The 22,893-nt window shown below is 54.0% G+C and overlaps 2 protein-coding genes across 6 annotated transcripts; both read right to left on the reverse strand.

Annotated features, from left to right (window-relative positions):
• Nucleotides 1–2,235: 2,235 nt before the first annotated feature.
• Nucleotides 2,236–12,226, reverse strand: CHEK1 (checkpoint kinase 1). Of its 2 annotated transcripts, XM_063178348.1 has the most exons (11): nucleotides 11,929–12,226; nucleotides 11,763–11,827; nucleotides 10,334–10,403; nucleotides 9,381–9,569; nucleotides 6,389–6,493; nucleotides 6,159–6,254; nucleotides 5,981–6,089; nucleotides 5,613–5,790; nucleotides 2,951–3,082; nucleotides 2,766–2,867; nucleotides 2,236–2,489 (listed from the first exon to the last, which is right to left on the reverse strand). In XM_063178348.1, the coding sequence occupies exons 1-11, from the start codon at nucleotides 12,092–12,094 to the stop codon at nucleotides 2,394–2,396; spliced, it is 1,308 nt and encodes a 435-aa protein (XP_063034418.1). In that variant the 5' UTR covers nucleotides 12,095–12,226; the 3' UTR covers nucleotides 2,236–2,393. The 2 variants fall into 2 exon arrangements, with proteins under 2 accessions (XP_063034418.1, XP_063034417.1); XM_063178347.1 differs by having other exon boundaries at nucleotides 5,981–6,254.
• An 823-nt stretch (nucleotides 12,227–13,049) lies between these two features.
• STT3A (STT3 oligosaccharyltransferase complex catalytic subunit A) lies at nucleotides 13,050–22,570 on the reverse strand. 4 transcript variants are annotated; one of them, XM_063178343.1, is made up of 19 exons: nucleotides 22,508–22,570; nucleotides 21,402–21,499; nucleotides 21,151–21,276; nucleotides 20,995–21,055; nucleotides 20,389–20,510; nucleotides 20,092–20,237; nucleotides 19,158–19,248; nucleotides 18,098–18,204; nucleotides 17,577–17,741; nucleotides 16,866–17,046; nucleotides 16,238–16,393; nucleotides 15,999–16,090; nucleotides 15,233–15,388; nucleotides 14,937–15,125; nucleotides 14,369–14,485; nucleotides 14,174–14,276; nucleotides 13,677–13,865; nucleotides 13,450–13,565; nucleotides 13,050–13,365 (listed from the first exon to the last, which is right to left on the reverse strand). In XM_063178343.1, exons 3-19 carry the CDS (start codon nucleotides 21,236–21,238, stop codon nucleotides 13,327–13,329), a joined length of 2,118 nt encoding a protein of 705 aa, XP_063034413.1. In that variant the 5' UTR covers nucleotides 21,239–21,276; nucleotides 21,402–21,499; nucleotides 22,508–22,570; the 3' UTR covers nucleotides 13,050–13,326. The 4 variants fall into 4 exon arrangements, with proteins under 4 accessions (XP_063034413.1, XP_063034416.1, XP_063034415.1 ...); XM_063178346.1 differs by having other exon boundaries at nucleotides 21,492–21,581; nucleotides 22,508–22,543; XM_063178345.1 differs by lacking the exon at nucleotides 22,508–22,570 and adding an exon at nucleotides 22,441–22,464.
• Nucleotides 22,571–22,893: the final 323 nt, after the last annotated feature.

Consider the following 22,893-nt stretch of genomic DNA (forward strand, 5'->3'; position numbering starts at 1 on the left):
GCATCCACAGCCTAAATCCTGAGTCCCATATCTGCATCATAAATTCCGTTTCACATCCTGCATGTACACCCTAAACCTCCATCCCAAATCCTATGTCACATTCTCCGTCTGTGCCCTAAATTCTAAACACTCTATCCTGCATCCTGAATCTACATCCTGAACCCTGTATCCACAGCTTAAATCCTAAGTCCCATATCTACATCATAAATTCTGTTTCACATCCCACATCTATATCCTAAACCCTCTATCCTGTGTCTACATCCCAAATCCTACGTCCCACATTTGAATCTCAAATTCTGTCCCACAACCAACACCTAGATCCTAAATCCTCTATCCCCCATTCTCCATCTGTGCAATAAATCCTAAATATTCTATTCTGCATCCTGAATCTACATCCTAAATCCTGCATCCACAGCCTAAATCCTGAATCCCATATCTGCATCATAAATTCCGTTTCACATCCTGCACCTACACCCTAAGCCTCCATCCCAAATCCTATGTCCCGCATTTGCATCTCAAATTCTGTCCCTTAACCAACACGTAGATCCTAAATTCTCCATCCCCCATTCTCCGTTTGTGCCCTAAATCCTAAATATTCTATTCTGCATCCCGAATCTACATCCTAAATCCGGCATCCACAGCCTAAGTCCCATATCTGCATCAGAAATTCCGTTTCACATCCTGCACCTACACCCTAAACCTCCACCCCAAATCCTATGTCCCGCATTTGCATCTCAAATTCTGTCCCACAACCAACACCTAGATCCTAAATCCTCCATCCTCCATGTCCTAAATCCTAAATTCCCATCCGTGAACCCTGAACCCTCCATCCTCCATCCAGCACCGCATCCCCAACTCCGCATCCCCAACTCCGCTCCCAGGATGCTGCCGGGAGCTGGGGGCTGGCAGAACCCGCTGTGCCCGCTGGAGAGCCATGAATTTGGGATGAGGAGGGGGCAGCAGCCCCCAGGCCGCCCCGGCCGTGCTGTTGGTTTTGGGATTTGCCACGCTCCGGTGCCTCCGAGCGCGCCGGGTCCCCGGCGGGGCCGCACAAAGGGCGCTTTCAGCACAGCCCCCCCCGCCCAGCCACAGAGCAACACAAACCTTTCATCCCCCTCGAGTTTCCCCCACAGACCCCAGAAGAGGAAAATAATCCTCTCCACGGAGTTAAAAAACCAAAAGGAGCCTAAAACTTGGGGTTGAAAATGATTCCCATGGGAATGGAGCTTGGTTAATGCACAAGACCGTAGTGGAGCACGGGCAGTGTCCAGTCTCCCCTGAAGCAACCTGGGGAGGAGGGGACATGTCCATGACCCTCCAAAATACGCCATGACCCCCCAAAATATCCCATTTACAGCAGGTAACAGGTGAAAAATTAATTTGTTTTGACAGCAAGACCCACCCATGCAACGAGTTGTGTCCAGCCTCATACCCCTCCACAACCCTCCCTTCCCGAGGCATTCCCAAAGATTTTCTTTTTCATGCCCTTAGAAATATAAATTCCTGGGGGGAATGAACCAGAAAACCCTGTATTCAGCCTAATTATCCCCCCTGGCCGCAATCTGTGATCTCTGGGACAATTAAAAGTGCTTAATCCCAGCTGAAAAGCAAACAAGGTCGGAGCGCGGCGTCTTCCTGCCTTCCCCTCGCCCGCTGCCGGGGTCTCGCTCCCCAGCTGCAATATAAATATGCAATTAAAAAATCGCCGCTAATTGCTTCGCCCAAGGGGGGTTCCCACCAGGGAAACAAAAAGGCTGGGCAAAGGGATATTAAAAAAAATAATAATTTAAGAAGGGGTAAACAAGTAAAAAATGCTTTTTTTTTTTTAGCCCAGTAATTCAACAGTGATGCAGCTTTAGGGAGGAATTGTGGTGATGTCTCAGGGTTTGCACCTTGGGGTGGGTTTTTTTGGGGGGATGCTCTTTTTTGGGGGGGGATGGGGTTAATCCCTGGCTCTCCTCTCTCGCTCCAGCGCTAACAACCCCTGGCAGCTCTCGGGCTCGTTAGTCCTTCCCAAAAGCAATTAGAGAGGCTGGAAAATGAGGGCAGCCCCTGCCCTGAGACAGGGCAGGAATGGGGGGCGGGGGGGTCACCCCCAGCCCCTGGGGCGGGTTTAGGGCTCGGCACAGCTCCCGCAGTGGGATTTACCCTGGCCGAGCAAAGCTGCGCCATCAGCAGGCTTCAGAGTGAACAACCCCGTGGCAGCAACTCCCCCGGGCAGCAACCAGCCCCACCTCGTGTCCCCCAGGGCTTTATTGAACCTTCAAAACCTAAAACAGGTGGCCAGACACCTTCACAGTATTTGCGTGCTGCTGCCAGAGGGCAGCCAGGAGGAAGAGGAGGAGGAGGAGGTGGAGGAAGAGAAGGAAGAGGCAGAGAAGGCATGTGAGGGCTCAGGTGCCGGGCAGCCAGACCTTCTGGGTGCTGACAATGTCGCTGAGCTTGGCCTTGATCTTCAGGAAATGCCTCTTGAACTCCAGGCCATCACCCTGCGTGGGGAGAGACAGGGGCTGACATGTCCTGCACCCCTCCCTCCCCTGGCACCCACCTCCCGTGGTCACCCCACCCTGCACCCACCTCCCGTGCTCACCCCCACCCTGCACCCACCTCCCGTGCTCACCCCCACCCTGCACCCACCTCCCGTGGTCACCCCAACCCTGCACCCACCTCCCATGGTCACCCCAACCCTGCACCCACCTCCCGTGGTCCCTCCCCACCCTGCACCTGCCATACAGCCCTCACCACCCACCCTGACCCCCACACACCTTGGAGAGGCGAAAATCCACCAAAATCTTGCTCTCCATCTCCACCAGGTTCACCTTGAAGATGAGTTTGTTGTTCCTCCTGTCTGTGGTCGAGATGGTGACCTGCGAAGGGGGGAAATGTCTCAAATTGTTCCCTGATGGCCCAGCACAGGGGTCCCAGCCCCAGTTTCATCCCTGACCCCCACCTGGTTGGTGCAGCTCATCTTCCAGCCGTAGCCCATCTTCTCACACACCTCCTTCAGCGCACGGTAGGAGCCGTCGGCGTCCAGCTTGGTGAAGAACCGCGTCATCCGCTTCACCAGCCGCTGCCACGGGCTCTGCCGCCCCAAAAAACATCCCGGGGGTCAGCAACCCCGCCAAAGGGTCCCAAATCCCACCAGGTTCCAGCCCCAGCTCTGACACAGCCTGGCTTTCGGTGAGGAAATGTTGGAAAGCTGCACCCCCTGATGGCACAAGGCAACGAGCGCATCCCACAGAGCAGAAACGCTGCACAAGCGGGTCCCAAACAGCAGAGGCACATCCCAAACAGCAGAAATACTGCACAGCCACATCCCAAAGAGCAGAAATACTGCACAGGCATGTCCCAAAGAGCACAGCCACATCCCAAACAGCAGAAATCCTGCACAGCCACATCCCAAAGAGCAGAAATCCTGCACAGGCATGTCCCAAACAGCAGAAATCCTGCACAGCCACGTCCCAAAGAGCAGAAATCCTGCACAGGCATGTCCCAAAGAGCAGAAATACTGCACAGCCACATCCCAAAGAGCAGAAACGCTGCACAAGCATGTCCCAAACAGCAGAGGCACATCCCAAAGAGCAGAAATGCTGCACAGCCACATCCCAAAGAGCAGAAACACAGCACAGCCACATCCCAAAGAGCAGAAATGCTGCACAAGCATGTCCCAAAGAGCAGAGGCACATCCCAAAGAGCACAGCCACATCCCAAAGAGCAGAAACACAGCACAGCCACATCCCAAAGAGCAGAAATGCTTCGCAGCCACATCCCAAAGAGCAGAAATGCTTCGCAGCCACATCCCACAGAAGCAAAAATGCTGCACAAGCATGTCCCAAAGAGCACAGCCACATCCCAAACAGCACAGCCACATCCCAAAGAGCAGAAATGCTTCGCAGCCACATCCCAAACAGCAGAAATCCTGCACAGCCACATCCCAAACAGCGCAAAGTCAGCCCCTGGTACCATAAAATGCTCTTTAAAGACACACATAGGATGCAGTGTTGCGTCCCAATGGTATAAATAGTATAAAGACGGACCCTGATATTGTAAATTGGATGTGAAGGTGCCTCCCAAATGCTGCAGAGCTGTACCCTGGAACTAGAAAGCTGCGTTTTATTACTCAAAATGCTGTAAAATCGTGCCTCAAATGCCACCAGGTTGCACCCTGAGATGACAAACCTTGCCCAGCAGCACCTCAACGCTGCCAAGCTGCTCCCTGATAGTGTAAATCAGATGTGAAGTTGCTCCCCAAACACCACAGAGCACAAAGTGCACCCTGATGCCATAAATGATGCACATTTGCAACCCAAATCTTGGGAGGTGGCACCCCGAGATGATAAAACTCACAGCTGCATCCCACCCTTGTCAAGCTGCTCCCTGATGTTCCATACACAGTAAAGTTGCTCTTTAATGTGGTATTTATGATGCAAAGTTGTGCCCCAGTATTTTACACAGCACAATGTTGCACCCCAGTGCTGTAAATCAGATGTGAAACTGCCCCTCAAATCCCTGGCAAAGTGACAAAGTGACACTAAAAGTACTGCAAATTTGCAGCCCAAATCCTTCACCTGACACCCTCAGGTGGTAAATATTCAACAGCCACAGCCCAAACAGTTGCTCCCTGATATTATAAACACAACAAAAGTTGCTTCCTAATCTTACATATCTAAGGCAAAGCTGCACCCCAGTAGTATAAAAGGTGCAGCACTGGATCCTGACGTAAACTGGATGAGACTCTGCCCCCCAAATGCTGCAGAGCTGCACCCCAAGATGATGAACCTCCCCCAGGCACACCCCACACATTGCCAAGCTGCTCCCTGATGTTATCAATATGGCAAAGCTGCTCCTCATGGATGCAAAGTTACACCCCAGTTTATGCAATGCAACGTTGGACCCCAGTGTTGTAAATTGGACGTGAAGCTGCCCCCAAACACACCAAGGCCATGGCAAAGTGTCACCCTGATCCTGAAAACACTGAAAATCTGTGCCCCAAATCCTGCAAACTTGCACCCCAGGCAATAGCAGTGTCACCCTGATCCTGAAAATATTGAAAAACTGTGCCCCAAATCCTGCAAACTTGCACCTCAAGGCATGGCAGTGTCAGCCTGATACTGAAAATACTGAAAATCTGTGCCCCAAATCCTGCAAACTTGCACCCCAGGCAATAGCAGTGTCACCCTGATATTGAAAATACTGAAAATCTGTGCCCAAAATCCTGCAAACTTGCACCTCAGAGCCATGGCAGTGTCAGCCTGATACTGAAAATACTGAAAAGCTGTGCCCCAACTCCTGCAAACTTGCACCCACACAATGGCAAAGTGTCACCCTGATAGTGAAAATACTGAAAAGCTGTGCCCCAACTCCTGCAGACTCGCACCTGAGGTGATAAACAACAAAAAGTTACAGCTCCAGTGTTCCCCAGCAGGCAAAGCTGCAGCCCAAGCAGCAGAGAGCAGCCCCCAAACCATTGCAGGTGCACGCTGACACCGCTGCCCAGCTGCGCCCCGAACGCCGCGAGGTGAAATCCCAAGAGGATCAACCTCGCCCAGCCGCACCCCAAGCACGGCGAGGCAGCACCCCGGGGTTGCAGGTGGTGCCAGGTGCCCCCTGACCTGGGAGGAGCCTGGGGTGCCCAGGAGTTGGCTGTTGACCAGCATGTGCTCGGGGCAGGCGGGCTGCGAGAAGCTGAAGCCCTGCACCAGCTGGTCGATGCTTCCCGTGCCACTCTCCCAGGGCATCCCGCCCGTGCCGGGCTCCGGCTGAGACGTGGAATAGCTTGCCTTGTCCTCACTGCAAGGCAAGGGGGGACACAAGGGTTAGGAGAGCTGCACAGAGCCCGCTGTGGGAACTGCATGGGATTCTGCAGGATCACAGGGGTTGCGCGGGGTTTCCGCCCCGACCACCTCCTGGAGAAAATGCCGGGAAGGCCCCGAGGCGTGCGAGGAGTTGCAAACCCGTGTGGAGGGAAGCAGAGGCTCACCCCAGTGCTCCCTTCACGGGTGAGAAGTCTGTATCGGATCGGATGTGCTTGGAGAAGCCTCCAGGGGAGTCGCTGACTCCCCCCGAGGAGAGCCGAGCCCGCTTGACATCTGCAAAGGACAGGACACCGGGTGACCCCCAATCCGGGGGCAGCAGCGCGCTCCCCCGCAGCCCCTTACCCTTCTTGAGGGGCCTGCTGTACCACCGGTCCTTCTGGATGTCAGCAATGGTGATCCTGGCCGTGGGGCTCTCCGTGAGGATCTTGTGCAGCAGCGCTAGGGGAGACGAGGGGGTGGAACACAATATGGTGTGTGTGAGATGTGTGTGTTTGTGTGTATATATAGCTATATATTTGTGTGTGTGTATATATATATATATGGACATATTTAGGGAGCTGCTGGGTGCTTACCCAAGGGAGCGGAATCAATCTTCTTCCAAGGTGGGAGGTAGGTTTTCTTCTCCTTCCAGTCACTGTATTCCTGGCAGCTGTCGCTGGGCTGGTCCCAAGGCAGCTCTGCCAGGCGACCCCACTGCTGTCACCCCCAGTGCCACAATCCCCTGGGCACACATGTGGCACTGTGGGGACGTGGTGTGCCAGGTGACCCTGCCCTGCCATGGATCCTGTGTGCTCCCCATGCATCCCAAACCTCCCTGTGCATCCCATGGTTTCTCACACACATCCCATACCTGTCTATGCATCCCAAACACCTCCTATGCCCCCCATACCTCCCCTCTGCCTCTCATACACCCCCCCTACACATCACAAACATTCCCCTTCTGCGGCCCTCTATGCCCTCCATGCATCCCTATGGATATTCCAGACATTCCCCTCCATGCATTTCCCATCTCCCTTATGGATCCCACACACTCCATCTGTGTTTCACACACCCCTCCCATCTCATGTGCACCCCTGCCCCATCCCTTACATCCCTGGTGCACTCCAGGCACTTCCCCTCACACACTTCACCCGTGCACCCCTTCTGCATTCCACACATACATCCCTGCACATTCCACAAACACTCCCCCACGTCCTCTGCACCACCCCTGCATGTCCCCCACACCCCCTGAACAGGTCACAGGCATTCCATCCATTCCTAGAGGCATTTCAGTGTTCCCACCTCTGCTGGCCATTTACCACCTCCTGTGAATTCCATCCATCCATCCATCCCAACATTCCCACCTCTGGCCATCAGCTCATCATCCTCTGTGAATTCTGTACATCCCAACATTCCCACCTCTGGCCAGCATGGCCAGCAGCACATCACCCTCTATGAATTCCATCGATCCCAACATTCCCATATCTGGCAAGCATGGCTGCCAGCACCCTCTGTGAATTCCATGCATCCCAACATTCCCACTTCCAGCCAGCATGGCCACCAGCACACCACCCTCTGTGAATTCCATCCATTCCAACATTCCCACCTCTATCTAGCATGGCCACCAGCACCAGGTCACCCCCTGTGAATTCCTTCCATCCATCCGTCCATCCGTCCGTCCGTCCATCCATCCATCCATCCATCCATCCATCCATCCATCCATCCATCCATCCATCCATCCATCCATCCCAGCATTCCCACCTCTGGCCAGTACAGCTATCAGCACATCACCTTCTGTGAATTCTGCACATTCCAGTATTCCCACCTCCAGCCAGGATGGCCACCAGCACATCACTCCCTGTGAATTCCCTCCATCCATCCCAAGATTCCCACCTCCATCCCAGCATGGCCACCAGCACATCATCCTCTGTGAATTCCATCCATTCCCATCCATCCCTCATCCATCCATCCATCCATCCCAGCATTCCCACCTCGGCCAGCATGTCCACCAGCACATCATCCTCTGTGAATTCCATCCATCCATCCATCCATCCATCCATCCATCCATCCATCCATCCATCCATCCATCCATCCATCCATCCATCCATCCCTCCATCCACCCATCCATCCCTCCATCCATGCCCACCTCCAGCCAGCATGGCCACTAGCACCAGGTCACCCTCTGTGAAATCCATCCATCCATCCACCCCTCCATCCATCCCTCCATCCATCCCTCCATCCCTCCATCCATCCATCTCTCATCCATCCATCCATCCATCCATCCATCCATCCATCATCCATCCCTCCATCCATCCATCCATCCATCCATCCATCCATCCATCCATCCATCTCCCATCCATCCATCCATCCATCCATCCATCCATCCATCCATCCATCCATCCATCATCCATCCATCCCTCCATCTCTCATCCATCCATCCATCCATCATCCATCCATCCATCCATCTCTCATCCATCCATCCATCCATCCATCCCTCCATCTCTCATCCATCCATCCATCCATCCATCCATCCATCCATCCATCCCTCCATCCCTCCATCTCTCATCCATCCATCCATCCATCTCTCATCCATCCATCCATCCATCCATCCATCCATCCATCCATCCATCCACCCCTCCATCCATCCCTCCATCCATCCCTCCATCCCTCCATCCATCCATCTCTCATCCATCCATCCATCCATCCATCCATCCATCCATCCATCCATCCATCCATCCATCATCCATCCCTCCATCCATCCATCCATCCATCCATCCATCCATCCATCCATCCATCCATCTCTCATCCATCCATCCATCCATCTATCTCCCATCCATCCATCCATCCATCCATCCATCCATCCATCCATCTCTCATCCATCCATCCCTCCATCTCTCATCCATCCATCCATCTCTCATCCATCCATCCATCCATCCATCCATCCATCCATCCATCCATCCATCCATCATCCATCCATCCATCCATCCATCCATCCATCCATCCATCCATCCATCTCTCATCCATCCATCCCTCCATCTCTCATCCATCCATCCATCTCTCATCCATCCATCCATCCACCCATCCATCTCTCATCCATCCATCCATCCATCCATCCATCCATCCATCCATCCATCCATCCATCCATCCCTCCATCTCTCATCCATCCATCCATCCATCCATCCATCCATCCATCCATCCATCCATCCATCCATCTCTCATCCATCCATCCATCCATCCATCCATCTATCTCCCATCCATCCATCCATCCATCCATCCATCCATCCATCCATCATCCATCCATCCCTCCATCTCTCATCCATCCATCCATCCATCCATCCATCCATCCATCCCTCCATCTCTCATCCATCCATCCATCCATCCATCCATCCATCCATCCATCCATCCATCCATCCATCCATCCATCCATCCCTCCATCCATCCATCTCTCATCCATCCATCCATCCATCCATCCATCCATCCATCCATCCATCCATCCATCCATCCATCCATCCATCCATCCATCCCTCCATCTCTCATCCATCCATCCATCTCTCATCCATTCCCCATCCCTCCCTCCCTGCCCACCTCCGGCCAGCATGGCTGTCAGCACCACGCCGCAGGCCCAGACGTCGACGGGCTCGGCGCGGAACTCGGGGCGCCGCAGCAGCTCGGGCGCCACGTAGGGCAGGGTCCCGCACATCTTGTTCAGCAGCCGCTCGCGCCCGTTGTGCCGGAACACCGTGGCCAGCCCGAAATCCGAGATCTTCAGGTTGTCTGGGCCCGAACAGAAGCAAAGCCGAGTTAAAACTTCAAATCGAAACTCAAAATTAACCCACCCCCCCCAACAAAATTAATTCAAAACGCAAGCTCAAATTGAAATAAAAACATAAGTAAAAATTTTACTTATAAACTCAAACTGAAAATTTGTTTAAAAATTTGAATTGAAAACAGGCTTAAAATGAAAATTCAAGTTAAGATTTTAAACCACTAAGTCTAAAAGTTGAACTTAAATTTGAATTATAATACAAATAGTGTTAAAAGAAAAAATTCAAACTAGAATTTAAACTTATGATTCTACAGTTCTAGGTTTAAAAGTTGACCTGAAAATTTGAATTAAAATACCAATAAAATACCAATAAAATACCAATTAAATACCAATAAAATACCAAAAATACCAATTAAAATACCAATAAAATCAAAAGAAATTCGAACTAGAATTTAAACTTAAGATTCTAAAGTTCTAGGTTAAAAAGTTGACCTGAAAATTAAAAGAAGAAATTCAAATCAGAATGCAAATTCAAATAAAAGCTTAAATTAAGAAATAAAGCTAAAGAAATTGTAAGAAATTTAAATGAAAAATGTAAAGTAAAATTTAAATTCAGAATAAAATTAGACCCTTGCATTAAAAAAATCAAATGCAAAATATAAGCATTCAAATTAAAGCTTTAAATTGAACACTCAAATGGAAAACCCCAAATTAAGAAACGAAAACTTAATGGAGGCCAGAGAGGGACACGCCTGGCCCTGGCTGCCCCCACCTCGCTCGTCCAGCAGCAGGTTCTCCGGCTTCAGGTCCCGGTGGGTGATGCCGATGCTGTGCAGGTACACCTGAGGAGGAGGGGAGGGGTCAGTGCTGAGGGGAATCATGGCAATGGTCAGGGGGTCAGCACGGTGTGAGAGTCCTGGCAAGGGTCAGGGGGTCAGCACTGTGTGAAATCACAGCAAGGGTCAGCGCTGAGTGGGAATCACGGCAATGGTCAGTGATGAGTGGGAGTCATAGCAATGATCAGTGCCATGTGGGAATCACGGCAAGGGTCAGCAATGTGTGGGAATCACAGCAAGAGTCAAGGGGTCAGCATGGTGTGGGAATCATGGCAAGGGTCAGGGGGTCAGCATGGTGTAGGAATCATGGCAACGATCAGTGCTGTGTGAGAATCATGGCAATGGTCAGGGGGTCAGCATGGTTTGAGAGTCCTGGCAAGGGTCAGGGGGTCAGCACCATGTGAAATCACAGCAAGGGTCAGCGCTGAGTGGGAATCACGGCAATGGTCAGGGGGTCAGTGCCATGTGAAATCATGGCAAGGGTCAGTGGTGAGTGGGAATCATGGCAAGGGTCAGGGGGTCAGCATGGTGTAGGAATCATGGCAAGGGTCAGTGGTGAGTGGGAATCATGGCAATGATCAGTGCCATGTGGGAATCGTGGCAAGAGTCAAGGGGTCAGCATGGTGTGGGAATCATGGCAAGGGTCAGGGGGTCAGCATGGTGTAGGAATCATGGCAATGATCAGTGCTGTGTGAGAATCATGGCAAGGGTCAGGGGGTCAGCATGGTGTAGGAATCATGGCAAGGGTCAGTGGTGAGTGGGAATCATGGCAATGATCAGTGCCATGTGGGAATCATGGCAAGAGTCAAGGGGTCAGCATGGTGTGGGAATCATGGCAAGGGTCAGTGCTGTGTGAGAATCATGGCAAGGGTTAGAGGGTCAGCATGGTGTAGGAATCATGGCAATGGTCAGTGCCATGTGAGAATCATGGCAAGGGTCAGCATCATGTAGGAATCACGGCAAGGTTCAGCAATGTGTGGGAATCATGGCAAGAATCAAGGGGTCAGTATGATGTGGGAATCATGGCAAGGGTCAGCATGATGTGGCAATCGTGGCAAGGGTCAACACCATGTAGGAATCGTGGCAAGGGTCAGTACTGTGTAGGAATCATGGCAAGGGTCAGTGCCATGTGGGAATCATGGCCAGGGTCAGAGGGTCAGCATGGTGTGGGAATCATAGCAAGGATCAGCACCGGGCAGGAATCATGGCAAGGATCAGAGGGTCAGCATGATATGGGAATCATGGCAAGGGTCAGCACCGTGTAGGAATCATGGTAAGGGTCGGGGGTCAGCACCGTGCAGGAATCGCCGCTGGCACCCGTGGCTTTGCTGGGCACCCATGGCACTGCCGCTGCTGAGCACTCACCACGCCGGCAATCAGCTGCTGGAAGAACCGCTGCGCCTCCGGCTCTGGCATCCCGACATCTGGCTCTGCACGTGGGGAAGAAGAAGGGAAGAGCAGCCCTGAGCCGTGTGGGGATGACAATTTAGGATGTCCCGCTGCCCCTACATCCCCGGGGCCCCGTGCGCACCGATGCGGTCGAAGAGCTCCCCGCCGCGGCAGTACTCCAGGAACAGGTACTGCGTGGCGCCCTCCCGCCGGTGTCCGTAGAACCGGACGACGTTCTCGTGGTTCAGCATCTTGTTGATGCAGATTTCCTTCTTGATGTTCTCCGGGCACTCGGCCGCGCGCTTCATGTCCACGATTTTCACGGCCACGGCCTCCTCGGTGCGGCGGTTCACGGCCAGCTGCACCCTGCGGTGGGCACGGAACAGCGAGTGGGCATGGCAATGCTTCCCCCAGAGACAGGCAGCAGGCGGGGAACGGGGAGAAAGTTCTGCCCGTGGAGATGGCAGCAGGCAGGGAATATTGGCACTGAAGGCAAGGAACGGGCAGGGAATGGGCAGCAAATGGTGCGGGCAGGAGCAGGCAGGGAATGCAGGCACGGGGAGGTGCAGCATGGGCACACGGAGGTGCAAGGGGGTGTGATGGGCGAGCAGCGGGCACTCAGAGGACGTGCCACGACCCGAGGGGGCAAACGGCGGGCATGTGACGGGCGAGCAGCGCGGACTGGGCGAGCTGTGGGCACACACACGGCGTGTGATGGCCAAGAGGGGAGCAAACAGCGGGCACGCAGTGGCCACGCAGAACCACGCAGGGACAAACAGCAGGTGTGCAAGTGGCACACGGGGGGCAGAGGGGACAGGGGCCGTGCAAGGGGCAGGGCGGGGCCCGGGCCGCGCAAGGGGCAGGGCGGGGGCGTGCAAGGGGCGGACCCGGCCGGCAGCAACCCCGCGCCCCCCGGCCCCGCCGCACTCACTCCCCGTAGGCGCCTTCGCCCAGCGTCTGCACCAGGTCCCAGTCCTCCACGAAGGGCACCGCCATCCCCGGCCCCGGGCCCGCTCGGGCCGCGATCCCGGTCCCGGTCCCGGCAGCGGCCCGGCCACGCCGCCCTTTCCCGCCACCGCCGCGAGCCCCGCCCCGCCCTGCGCGCGCACGCACAAAGCCCCGCCCACACCCCGCCAGGCCCCGCCCCCACCTGGGATCCCGCGCCCATTGCAGGCCACGCCCCCGCCTGTATTTACATTCAAATCGGTTAATATCAGCTAAACGGCTCCAACGCCCCTCTGACAGAATTCAGAGAGAAACCCATCAAATTGATTTTTATTTATTTGCATTCTTTACAATTCCTGGTCAATCAGCCCCGATGAGAGCCGCAATTCCTGATTTGGCGACGGCTCCGTGTGTATATAAAAATCACTGCCGGCAGGACGGGGCGGGCAGGGTGCTCCCGCCGCTGCCTGCGCTTACAAACGGTATAAAACAAACCCGAAAGAGCCCCCCTCGAACCCCCAGCAAACCCCCGAATCTCTGCTGCACAGGCAAGGCTGGGTCAGTGCGGTGTCTGGCGCGGCCGGCGCCGGCTCCTCTACGTCCTCGACAACCCGCGGTTGTCCAAATCTTTCACCTGGGCAGTAAAGAAAGTTCATTAGGTACAATTCCATGGTTTTTTCCCAAACTGAGCAGGTCTGGGCTTGCTCTGGTGCCATACCTTGTATATTCGGACCAGCCAGTGCTCTGTGGTGTACGCCTCCTCCAGCACGTCCAGCTCAAAGTCCTTGTTGCCGATTTCTGCGTTCCTCACCCGGTCGTAGCCTGGCGGTCGCTCTGGGAGAGAGGAAAGCACAGGCAGCGCTGCTGTATCTTCCCCAGAGATATCAGGGCACAGTGGGGTCCCCCAGAAGCTGTGCCACACCCCAGGGTGACTCAGGGACTCACTGGCCTCAGTGTAGACCTGGCCGAAGCGGTAGTAGCACATCTTGTACATGAGGCAGTTGAGCAGCACCGGGGAGCCCTCGCGGTCCACCCGGAACTCCCCGGTGGGGGTGTAATAGTCGTGCTCCTTGATGTGCCTGCCCGTGTCCGTGCTGCCCCCGATCCGCACCATCCATAGGAACTTGTTGATGTCTGCAAGGCAGAGAGGTGGGGGGCAAAGAATGAGGGCTTGAGTTGATTTGGGGGGCCAAGAGCGAGGGGTTGCGTTGGGGTGAAAGAACAAGTTGGGATGAGGTAAAAGAATGAGGAGCCAAGTTGAGCTGGGGAGCCAGGAGGGAGGGTTGAGGTGATGTGGGGGGGGCAAAAGCAAGGTTGAGATGAGGGAGAGCTCCAGAGAGGAGCATTCTGGCCCCGTTTTCACTCCACAGCCCCAGCTGGAGGTGGGATTCTGCCACCAGCACCCCCAGCTGGGTCTGACCCGGATCACAGCAGGATCTCACCATCCGATGAGTACCCGGTGAGGCCACCAAAGATCACCAGCACGTAGCTGACGTCCAGCTCCCTCATGATCTCGTAGGCTTTCTCCTCCGTCGATGCCATGGCCTGGGGTGACACCAGCACAGATGTGGTGTCAGCCAGTGCTGATGTGGTGCCCAGAAATGCTGGCAAAGGCAGGGGGGGAGGGAGGGACCCACCTGGCCGACACGGGAGATGTGTGTGTTGTTCCAGGTGTTGTTGTCCACCAGGATGGTCCGGTTGGCCATGGCAGTGATCTGGTACCCATAGTCCCACCAGGACATCACCTTGGCATCCTGCACCAAACATGGCCGGGCATCAGTGCCTCAGTGGGCATTGTGGGGTGCCCAAGGCCCCAATACCCCATACTGTCACAGACACATTTTATGAAAAATCCTTTCCTTAGGATTTTTCCTCCTGAGAAGCTGAGAGGCCTCAGGAACAAAATGGAAACAATGGTTATCTGCTGCTGTGGAATGCAACAGGTGCATCTGTGATTGGTCTCATGTGGTTGTTTGTAATTAATGGCAAATCACGGACTCTCTGTCCAAGACACAAGCTTTTGTTATCTTCCTTCTTTTTCCATTCTTAGCCAGCCTTCTGATGAAATCCTTTCTTCTATTCTTTTAGTATAGTTTCAATATAATATATATCATAAAATAACAAATCAAGCCTTCTGAAGCATGGAGTCAGATCCTGGTCTCTCCCCTCATCCCCAGACCCCTGTGAACACGGTCACACCCGCACCTCCGGCGTGTTGTGCCGCAGCCAGTAATAGGCCTCTCGGAAGTCATCGAAGATGATCCTGCTGCCATCACCACCACGGGCAGAGAGGACGATGGAGGGGGAGGAATAGGCCTCACTGGTCACCCAGGTGGAGTGGAAGGTGTAGGTGATCAGGAAAAACGCCATGACCAGGATCATGCCACTGGCAACCTGTGGGAACAACCCAGGGTCTCAGCACCAGAGGGACGGGGCCGTCAGCCTCCTGCAGTCAGCCCATCAGCACCAGGTGTGTTCCTGAGCCAGCCCCTGGTGCTCACCTCGTTTTTAATGGGGTAGGTGGAGTCCTGCTGCTTTTTGCTCTTCTTGTCTGGCCGGCTGATATCCAGGTTCTTCATGTAGGTGGACAACACCTGAGAGACCCCGATGCCAGACAGGATGCACATCACCGGAGCCAGCACCAGCATGAGACGCACCTGTGGCAACAGCAGAACTGCTGGAGAAGGAATCCAGCAAAAATCCAAGGGAATTGGATGCCATTCCTAATCCAGCACCAATTCAGTGGATATATCAGCCTTGGGATAAACCTGTGGTTGGTTTTTAGTGGGGAGCTGCCACCATCTCAGACACCCCTGAGGGAAATTCCTTGAAATGCTCAAAATTGGCCCACATGGGAAATTTTGGTCACTTCAGCAATCTTAGGTGGAAGCAAGGACTGGTAGCTGCCTCCACAGCAGAACTCAACCACATTTAGTGTTCAGGGTGCCACAGGAAGAGTGGAAATGGGCTCATCAACAACTGTTTGTCAGCACTCCCTGCCTCAAAGCCCAGAGAATTTGTCTGAGATTGCACTGGGTGCTCTGGGAGATCAGGAACCCTGACCAGGCAGCACTAGCCCCAGAGACAGTCACACCCAAACCACTGAGTTTTGCAACTTCACCTTCCCTCACTGCAGAGGGACAAAACAAAACCACGTTTATGGAAGGGAGAAAAGCCCTCAGGGTGAAAGAATCATCACTAAGTTCAGAAAAACAAATCAAATTGTTATGAGCACTCAGAGGCAGTGCTGGTGCCCGCAGCCCTCACCATGACAGCTGAGAAGTACATGCTGGTCACCCCGTACATGATGATGAAGATACGGGCATCTGAGAGGTTGCTGAAGCAGTAGTAGAGACCAACTGTGAGGGGGGAAAAAAAAGAGGTCAGGTTCAGCTCAGAGATGAAATTAAACCAGGCACTGAGGGACACAGCAGGACACAGAAGGCTTGGCACAGCCAAGAGGCAGGAAAACCCTCTGGTGAGTAACTCAGGATGTAGCAACTCACCTGGGAACATGAAAACAAGGAGCTGCAGGTCAAAGTAGTAGGAGGACCAAGTGGTGGGCTGGTGCTCAGAGACAGAGGCGATGATGGGGATGTTGTTCTTGGCATAGGAAGGGTCCAGCAGGGAATAGAAACGCCCCGTCCATGGGGAGATTTTCCCTAGGAGAGTGCAGAAAACAAACCCTCTTTGGATGCAGCAGAGTAACAGCAAATGTTGACACATACTCTCCCAGGGAACCACACGTGAGGCTGAATGAGTGATCCCAGACCTCATTTGGAATCTCTACTACTCAAACCTGCCATTTTGGAAAGGAAATACAATACAATTTCACTGTTAAATCTCCTCCCTGCTCAACCTCTACCTTTAGCATCTCTTTGCTACTACAGAGCAACAACCAGTATCTGCAGCACCAGCCTGGTGTCCCCAGAGTCTCTGCCCCTCCTGCCTTACAGCTGCTGCTTAAATATTCCTTGCTAATGCACAAATTCACGCAGGTCCCAACCTCCCCCTTTGAGGGACTCACAGCACTGGCACCACATTAACACAGAGTTTCAGATGGACAAATTCCATGCCTTGGGAGGCAAGGAAAGAGGGTGAAACACCCTTGCAATGGCCACAGCCTCAGGCTACCTGTGAGCATCAGCACAGCCCCAACGGAGAGGAGCACGAAGCCGACCAGGGAGATGACACTCCTGAAGAGGATCTCAAACTGCTGAGGGTTCAGCTTGCTCCGGAGGTAGTCCACAAAGGCATGGATCTGGCACAGGCCGAAGACTCCAAGGGCAGCCATGTGCTCTGAGGAGAGGACGGGCTGGGAGGGGGGCAGAACATGGTCAGACATAAATGAACAGGAGCCATTACTGGCTTTTTCCACAAATCACTGCTTGGCACAATCTCTGCCAGCCACAGGAAAATGTTCAAATGTTCCCTCCCTGTGACTGGCACGAGCTCTTTTCCTACATCTGCTTTGATTCTGATAAGAATCCATGTAGAAAATTAACCAGATTCTCTTGAAAACATGAGCTGGGCAGGCCTGTTTCCTGCCATACCAAGACACACACAGCATAAGTGCTTCCTTCAGCAAAACCAAAGATATTTTTATGAAAGACAAATGGTGCTGGGAAGGTTATTATTAGGTGCTTTGAAGGTTATTAGACACTTTGAAAGTCATCCAGCACAGCCAAAGGCTCATTTTGTAAAGGTGGCAAGGAATCAGCATAATGGAAGCTGGAACAAGGAGTCAGCACCCACTCATAACCTCAGTGATGAAGGGCAAGGAGTAAAACCAGGTGTCAGCACTGTTAGAAGCCATCCCTGAGTTCAAACCCTGCTGGTGCCCACCTGGAAGCCAACAAAGGAGATCTGCATGGAGAGGATGGTCCCCAGGCAGTAGACTGTGCAATAGGCCACGTAGATCCTGTGGGAGAAGCGCCCGGTGAGCATCAGCACCAGCACGTGCAGGGGGATGAGGTTGATGAGGAACACGTAGCCACCCCACGAGGAGACCTGCAGGACACAAAGCAGACACACACCACAAGTTCCAGGCTGAACAGCTGCAGAGCTGAGGTGAAACACAGAGGTTCAGCTTTCCTAGGATTACAGGCAGGATTTTCACACAGTAGCAATACCAGCCAGGATCCTCCAAAACTGACAGAAACATGGATTTTTTCAACACTACTAAGAACACCTCATCCAAAACCCACTAGTTTTGCAAGAAAGGACCCATTCCCTTCCCACCTCCATAGAGGTTTTAGCTCTCTGGACACACTGCCACAGAACAGCACACCATGGCTGCCTGCTGAGTGCACCCAGAGGGATCTCAGAGCCAGGGTTACCCCAGAGCTGGGAGAAGGGACACTCACCATGTAGAAATAGGCAAGGGCACACATGGCTGCCCAATAGATGGAGCCAGTTTTGACAGCTTTGATCCACATGTAGTAGGTCAAGAGCATGCAGAATATGGCAATACCTGTGGAAGGAGCCAGAGCTGTAAATGCCATCTCTGGGGCACAGCAGAGAACTCAAACCATTAAAAACAGATCTGGAAATGCTTTTGCTGCTCCATCACACAAAGAGCCAGGCCTGGGAAAAGCACTTGACATCTGGTTTGTACACTGAAACACTGTGGTGTTTGTGTCTAACAGCTCACGTGGCTTCCTCCAGCCACACCAGCTGGGAGAACTCCTACACAGCCCCCAAAAGCCCAGCTGCAGCACAGGAGCCAGGATCCTCCTCTGCCCCAGGCTGTGGCAGTGAGATTGCTGTCTTTGCCAGTCCCCATGTCACTGCTGGAACAGGGATAAAAGCACAGAGGAACCACACAGTAGCTCCAGTTCCAGGCAGAATTTGGGGAGGTGACAAAATCCTTTTGACTGGCAAACAGGGATACTGGAGTAAACCCACTGCCAGAGCTGGGAGACACTCCCTCTGCTGCACAGCATGGCCAAAAACCATCTCTGATCTCTGATGGGTCAGGTTTGTTCAGCACAAACCCAGCAGGGATCACCAGGAAAGGACAGACCTCTCTTGTGATCTGCAGCATCTTCCAGCACCACTTTCCAGCACCCAATCCACTTCTTCCTAGCAGCCATCCTATTCTTCCTATTCAACCTAGAGACTGCCCTACTCCTCCCACTACCATGAGCCACCCAGCTACAATCTCCCACTGCCACCCTAACCTGAACCTCCTTACTCATCTTCCTCCTTACACTAGGGCTAGGACAGGAATGAATCCAAGGTGGGTTAGAACGAGCAGAATAACAGAAAGCTAGTCTAACTAACAGTTGATTTTGACTCAAAAAATTATAGCTTCCACCCTATAACTTTATGTCCTGCCTCCATCTAAGCTTCTACTCAGCCTTCAGGTTTACCCTTCCACTGAACTCACCTGATCTCAGCCTTCCCTGAGGATCACAAACTCACCTTCGTTATCATAGGAGCCAGCAACAGAGCGAGAGATGTATCCAGGCACAACAGCAATCATGGCAGCAGCGAGGAGTCCTGCCCCTGCATCCTGGGAAAAACAGCCAGGGAAGAGACATCTGGGTTTAGGGATTTTATTGCTAAAAAGAATAAAAATCATGTGTGGAAATAAAGTTTTCAAACAGATCTGCCACTTCCCAGAAGGTTGGGTGTTGTGGTGTGCTGTAATGTCCCATTTTGGCCTTCCAGGTCATTCCCCCAGGTGTGCCTATGCCTCTCTCCCTTCCCCCTTGCCCCCATGCTGAGTGAGTCCTGTCAATCAGGCTGAACATTCCAGCAAGGCCTCGTGTGCTTGGTCAAGCTCAAAGGATGCCCCTATGCCCAGAGGTCATTGGCCTGTCTGGGTGTCATCTTCCCCTGAGACCCTGCCCCTCTCACCTGGTTGGTGGCTCACCTGTACCTCCCCTCCCCCTGTCCCTGAGCTTAAAAGGTGATCAGACCATGCGGCCGGGTTCTGTTGGAGCAGTTGCTCACGTTCACACCTCTGTAACCATGGAATAAACCTCTGGACATTAAACCCTCCAGCAGAATCCTCTCCTTTTTCTCTTCACCATCGCCTGAAGCCATTCCTCCTGAGGTAAACGGGGTTCCTAACAAGCCTGGACTTGTTCAGTGCCCAGCTGCAACCACCAGCAAGCCAAGGTGTCTCTGGGGTGATACACCGCAGTTGCTGCCTTTGGCCCAGCAGCGAGGGTCAGACTGGCCCAGGCACAATCTAACTGGGAATATTGGGAGCCTTTTTCCAATAGTTGGGGTTTTGAGGAGTGTGGTGTTCACCTCCAAACCTCTGACCCAGCTGCTCTCCCAAACGGCAAACAGTCCCACTCCTCTGGAAAGCCAAAGCCTGTGGGGCACACCCTGCTGGCCCCTGTACCTTGAGCTCTTTGGTGAGGTGGTAAGTCACAATGGTGGTGAAGGAGGAGAAGAGGGGAGCCAGGAACACGCAGACGTTGCGGATGTCGATGGTGATGTGGAAGAAGTGCAGCACGTGGTAAATCGCTGCTGATGTGATCATCAGGCCTGGGCATGGAAATGAAACATTATCAGGGTGCTCCAGAGTCACCAGGAGGGAGCTGCTGCCAAGGATGCATCCCCAAGCTGGCACTCATGGAGCAGCCCCCACCCTGATTTTCCCTCTCCCCAGGTGCATTTCAGCTTGGCAAAGCTTTACCTGGGTAAATGGTTCCCCCGATGATCCTGCCCAGGGGGTACCACGCTCGGTCATCAAACCAGTTGTGGAATTTGTAGAAGCCCTCCTCGGCCAGGAAGCGGGTGGTGCGGTAGTTGAAGTACCTGTAAGGGTGACAGGGTGTGACACCTGTGCCAGTGACAGGTATCTGTGCCACAGCCCACTGTGGGGGCTGCTCCATGTGTGCCCAAACCTCAGCTGCAAAGGTTCATTCCTCCTCCCAGTGGGACTAAGAGTGTGTTTACAAAGGTGACACTGGCCCTTGGGATTGATTCAATCAGCAACAAGCTTGGGACAGACACAAATCGTGCCAGGAGCTCTCTCTCCTGCTGTCCCAAGTCAGGAGTAACCACATCCCATGAGAAAAGCAACAGCAGGTGATTCTTGCATCTGGGCTGCAGCAAGAGCCCTGGGTACCAAGGAAATTTGGGTGTGGAAGAGAAAAACCAAGCTGAACTGAAACATGTCCTCCAAATCCCACATCTTCAATAGAGATTTACTTGAGCCTGGCACCATCACCTGAATTGTGTGTGCTCCAGAACAGGAAAAGCCCAACAGGCCCCCAGGAAAAGAGGAACCAACACTTACGGGTCAAACTCATGGATGACACTTTCAAATCTCAGGACGGAGAAAAGCCTCGTGGAGAAAGCTGCAAACAGAGAAGGGGCAGAGTGAACACACAGAGCTCAGAAGTCACCCTTGGTTTTCCTGCACCAGGAGCCACCCCTGAGGGCACAGACTTACACAGGACAGCTGCCATGGACAGGATGAGGAGCTTGAGCAGCGTGTCCTGCTTCTCATAGGAGAGCCGGAGGAACCCCAGCTTGGTCATTCTTACATCAAATGCAGGGCCTGAGGATCCCTGAACACCTAAACGCAATCAGGAACATCAAAAGCCTTTAAAGCCTTCAGGAGCCTTTGGATTTTAAATGCCCCCCTCTGGCCCAGCCTTCACCCCTGCCAGGTGCTTGTGCCTCCCCCCACAAACCTCTCACCTCCTGTCCTGATCTGAGCTGTCACCCCAAACCCCAGCTGGTTTTCCTTCCTTTACAGAGCCCAGAACTTCTCCGGGGCAGAGGACTTGCCTGTTTCTCTGTGCACAGAACAAAACCACAGGGTTAACTTGAGCAAACCCCTGCCCTCCCTCTGGACGCTCTCTGCAGTGTAACCGTCACCTGCAAGTAATGCACAAAAAATTGGAGAATGGAAGAAATGGGTGTTTTTTCCCACACACAGGAGATCTGAATGGCTCCTGGTTACAGCCAGTTTGGATCACTTATGTCAAATACATATACATATATATATATATTTCCCAGTAGTTTGTTAATGCAGACCAGGGCAGTAAATTGGTTTTGCTCACACCAGGCTGTTTAATTCGACTTCCCTGAGGGAAGGAAAAGCCACAGAAACCCTGGGGTTGCAAACCGAGGAAGTGACACACTTACTGAACAATCACAGCTTTAACATTTTTCTACCTTGAAAACACTCAGATTTCTTCAAATCGTTCCTTGCCCAATCAGTCAGGAAAACCCCTCGCAGTGCTCAGTCCCATCACGGGTCCCTAAATGTGCAGTTCAGGTCTCTGAGCTACAACACCAAGCAGGACGCAGTGGGACAGGCTGAGATTTAAAACCCGAACACCCCGGGCCTGGAAAAGCCTGGCAGTGCCCAGCAGTGATTCCGGCTGGCGCACGCCGGGCACTGCCCGGTACAAACACCGGCGGTGGTCATTGCCTGGATGCCCCGCCATAACGGAGCGCAGTGCAGGCGCCTCCGGGCACCAGCGGCTCTGCCCGGGCTGCCCCGATGCCCTCGGGGGGGACCCCTCACCCCCAGGAACTGCCCTGACACGGAGCGCTCCCGACCCCGCGCTGCCCCCACCAGGCTCCGGGCCCTGAGCAGCGCCGGGGTCTCGGCCCTCACGCTCGGGACCCCTCAACCCCCGCGCTCCCTCTCCCCACACGCCCCTCCAAGGCCCGGGCACGCCGTGACCCCTCAGGCCCCGCACACCCCGCAGCCCGGGCACCCCTGCACCTGCAGGCCGCAGGGCCCGCAGCTCCCCCGGCCCCGCTCGGCTCCCGGTGCCGATCCCGTCCCTCACCGCTGCCCCGCCGGCCCGTCCATCCGCCCCGCGCAGCCGCCCTGCTGCCGCCGCCGCCAGCCCGCGCCCCGCCCCCGCTCGCTTCCCATTGGTCGTCGCGCACGCCACTCCAAGAGCGGCCGCGCTCATTGGCCGAAGCGCCGAAAACTCAATCGGACGCGGGGCGGCGCGTGAGGAGCACGGCGCCTTTCCATTGGTGGAGCGGGAGGTGGGCGGTGCCGGCGGGGAAGGAGCCGTGACGTGTCCGTCCGGGTTGGCGGGGCCGCGCGGGTCACGTGGGCGGAAGCGGAAGCCCGCGGGTCTGGCCACGTGGGCGGCGGAACCACCGTGGGCGCGGGGGGAGCCCGGCCCGGGAACCCCGCCCGCAGGAACGAGAGCGGCACAAC

The sequence above is a fragment of the Melospiza melodia genome, chromosome 29 (assembly GCF_035770615.1).
Source record: "Melospiza melodia melodia isolate bMelMel2 chromosome 29, bMelMel2.pri, whole genome shotgun sequence".
NCBI classification, from domain to species: Eukaryota; Metazoa; Chordata; class Aves; order Passeriformes; family Passerellidae; genus Melospiza; species Melospiza melodia.

Bases quoted from the DNA above. Each gene is read 5' to 3' on its own strand.
- STT3A (XM_063178343.1), bottom strand. From the start codon at position 21,238: ATGACCAAGCTGGGGTTCCTCCGGCTCTCCTATGAGAAGCAGGACACG. The intron at 20,238-20,388 runs GTAAAGCTTTGC...TTCCATGCCCAG, and splicing joins CGGGGGAACCATTTACCCAG to GCCTGATGATCACATCAGCA. The intron at 17,742-18,097 runs GTGAGTGTCCCT...TGTGTCCTGCAG, and splicing joins CCCTTGCCTATTTCTACATG to GTCTCCTCGTGGGGTGGCTA.
- CHEK1 (XM_063178347.1), bottom strand. From the start codon at position 12,094: ATGAAGCGCGCGGCCGAGTGCCCGGAGAACATCAAGAAGGAAATCTGC. The intron at 10,404-11,762 runs GTGAGTGCTCAG...CCTCCTCCTCAG, and splicing joins AGCAGCTGATTGCCGGCGTG to GTGTACCTGCACAGCATCGG. The intron at 3,083-5,612 runs GTCAGGGGGCAC...TTGGGGCGGCAG, and splicing joins GCACCCCAGGCTCCTCCCAG to AGCCCGTGGCAGCGGCTGGT.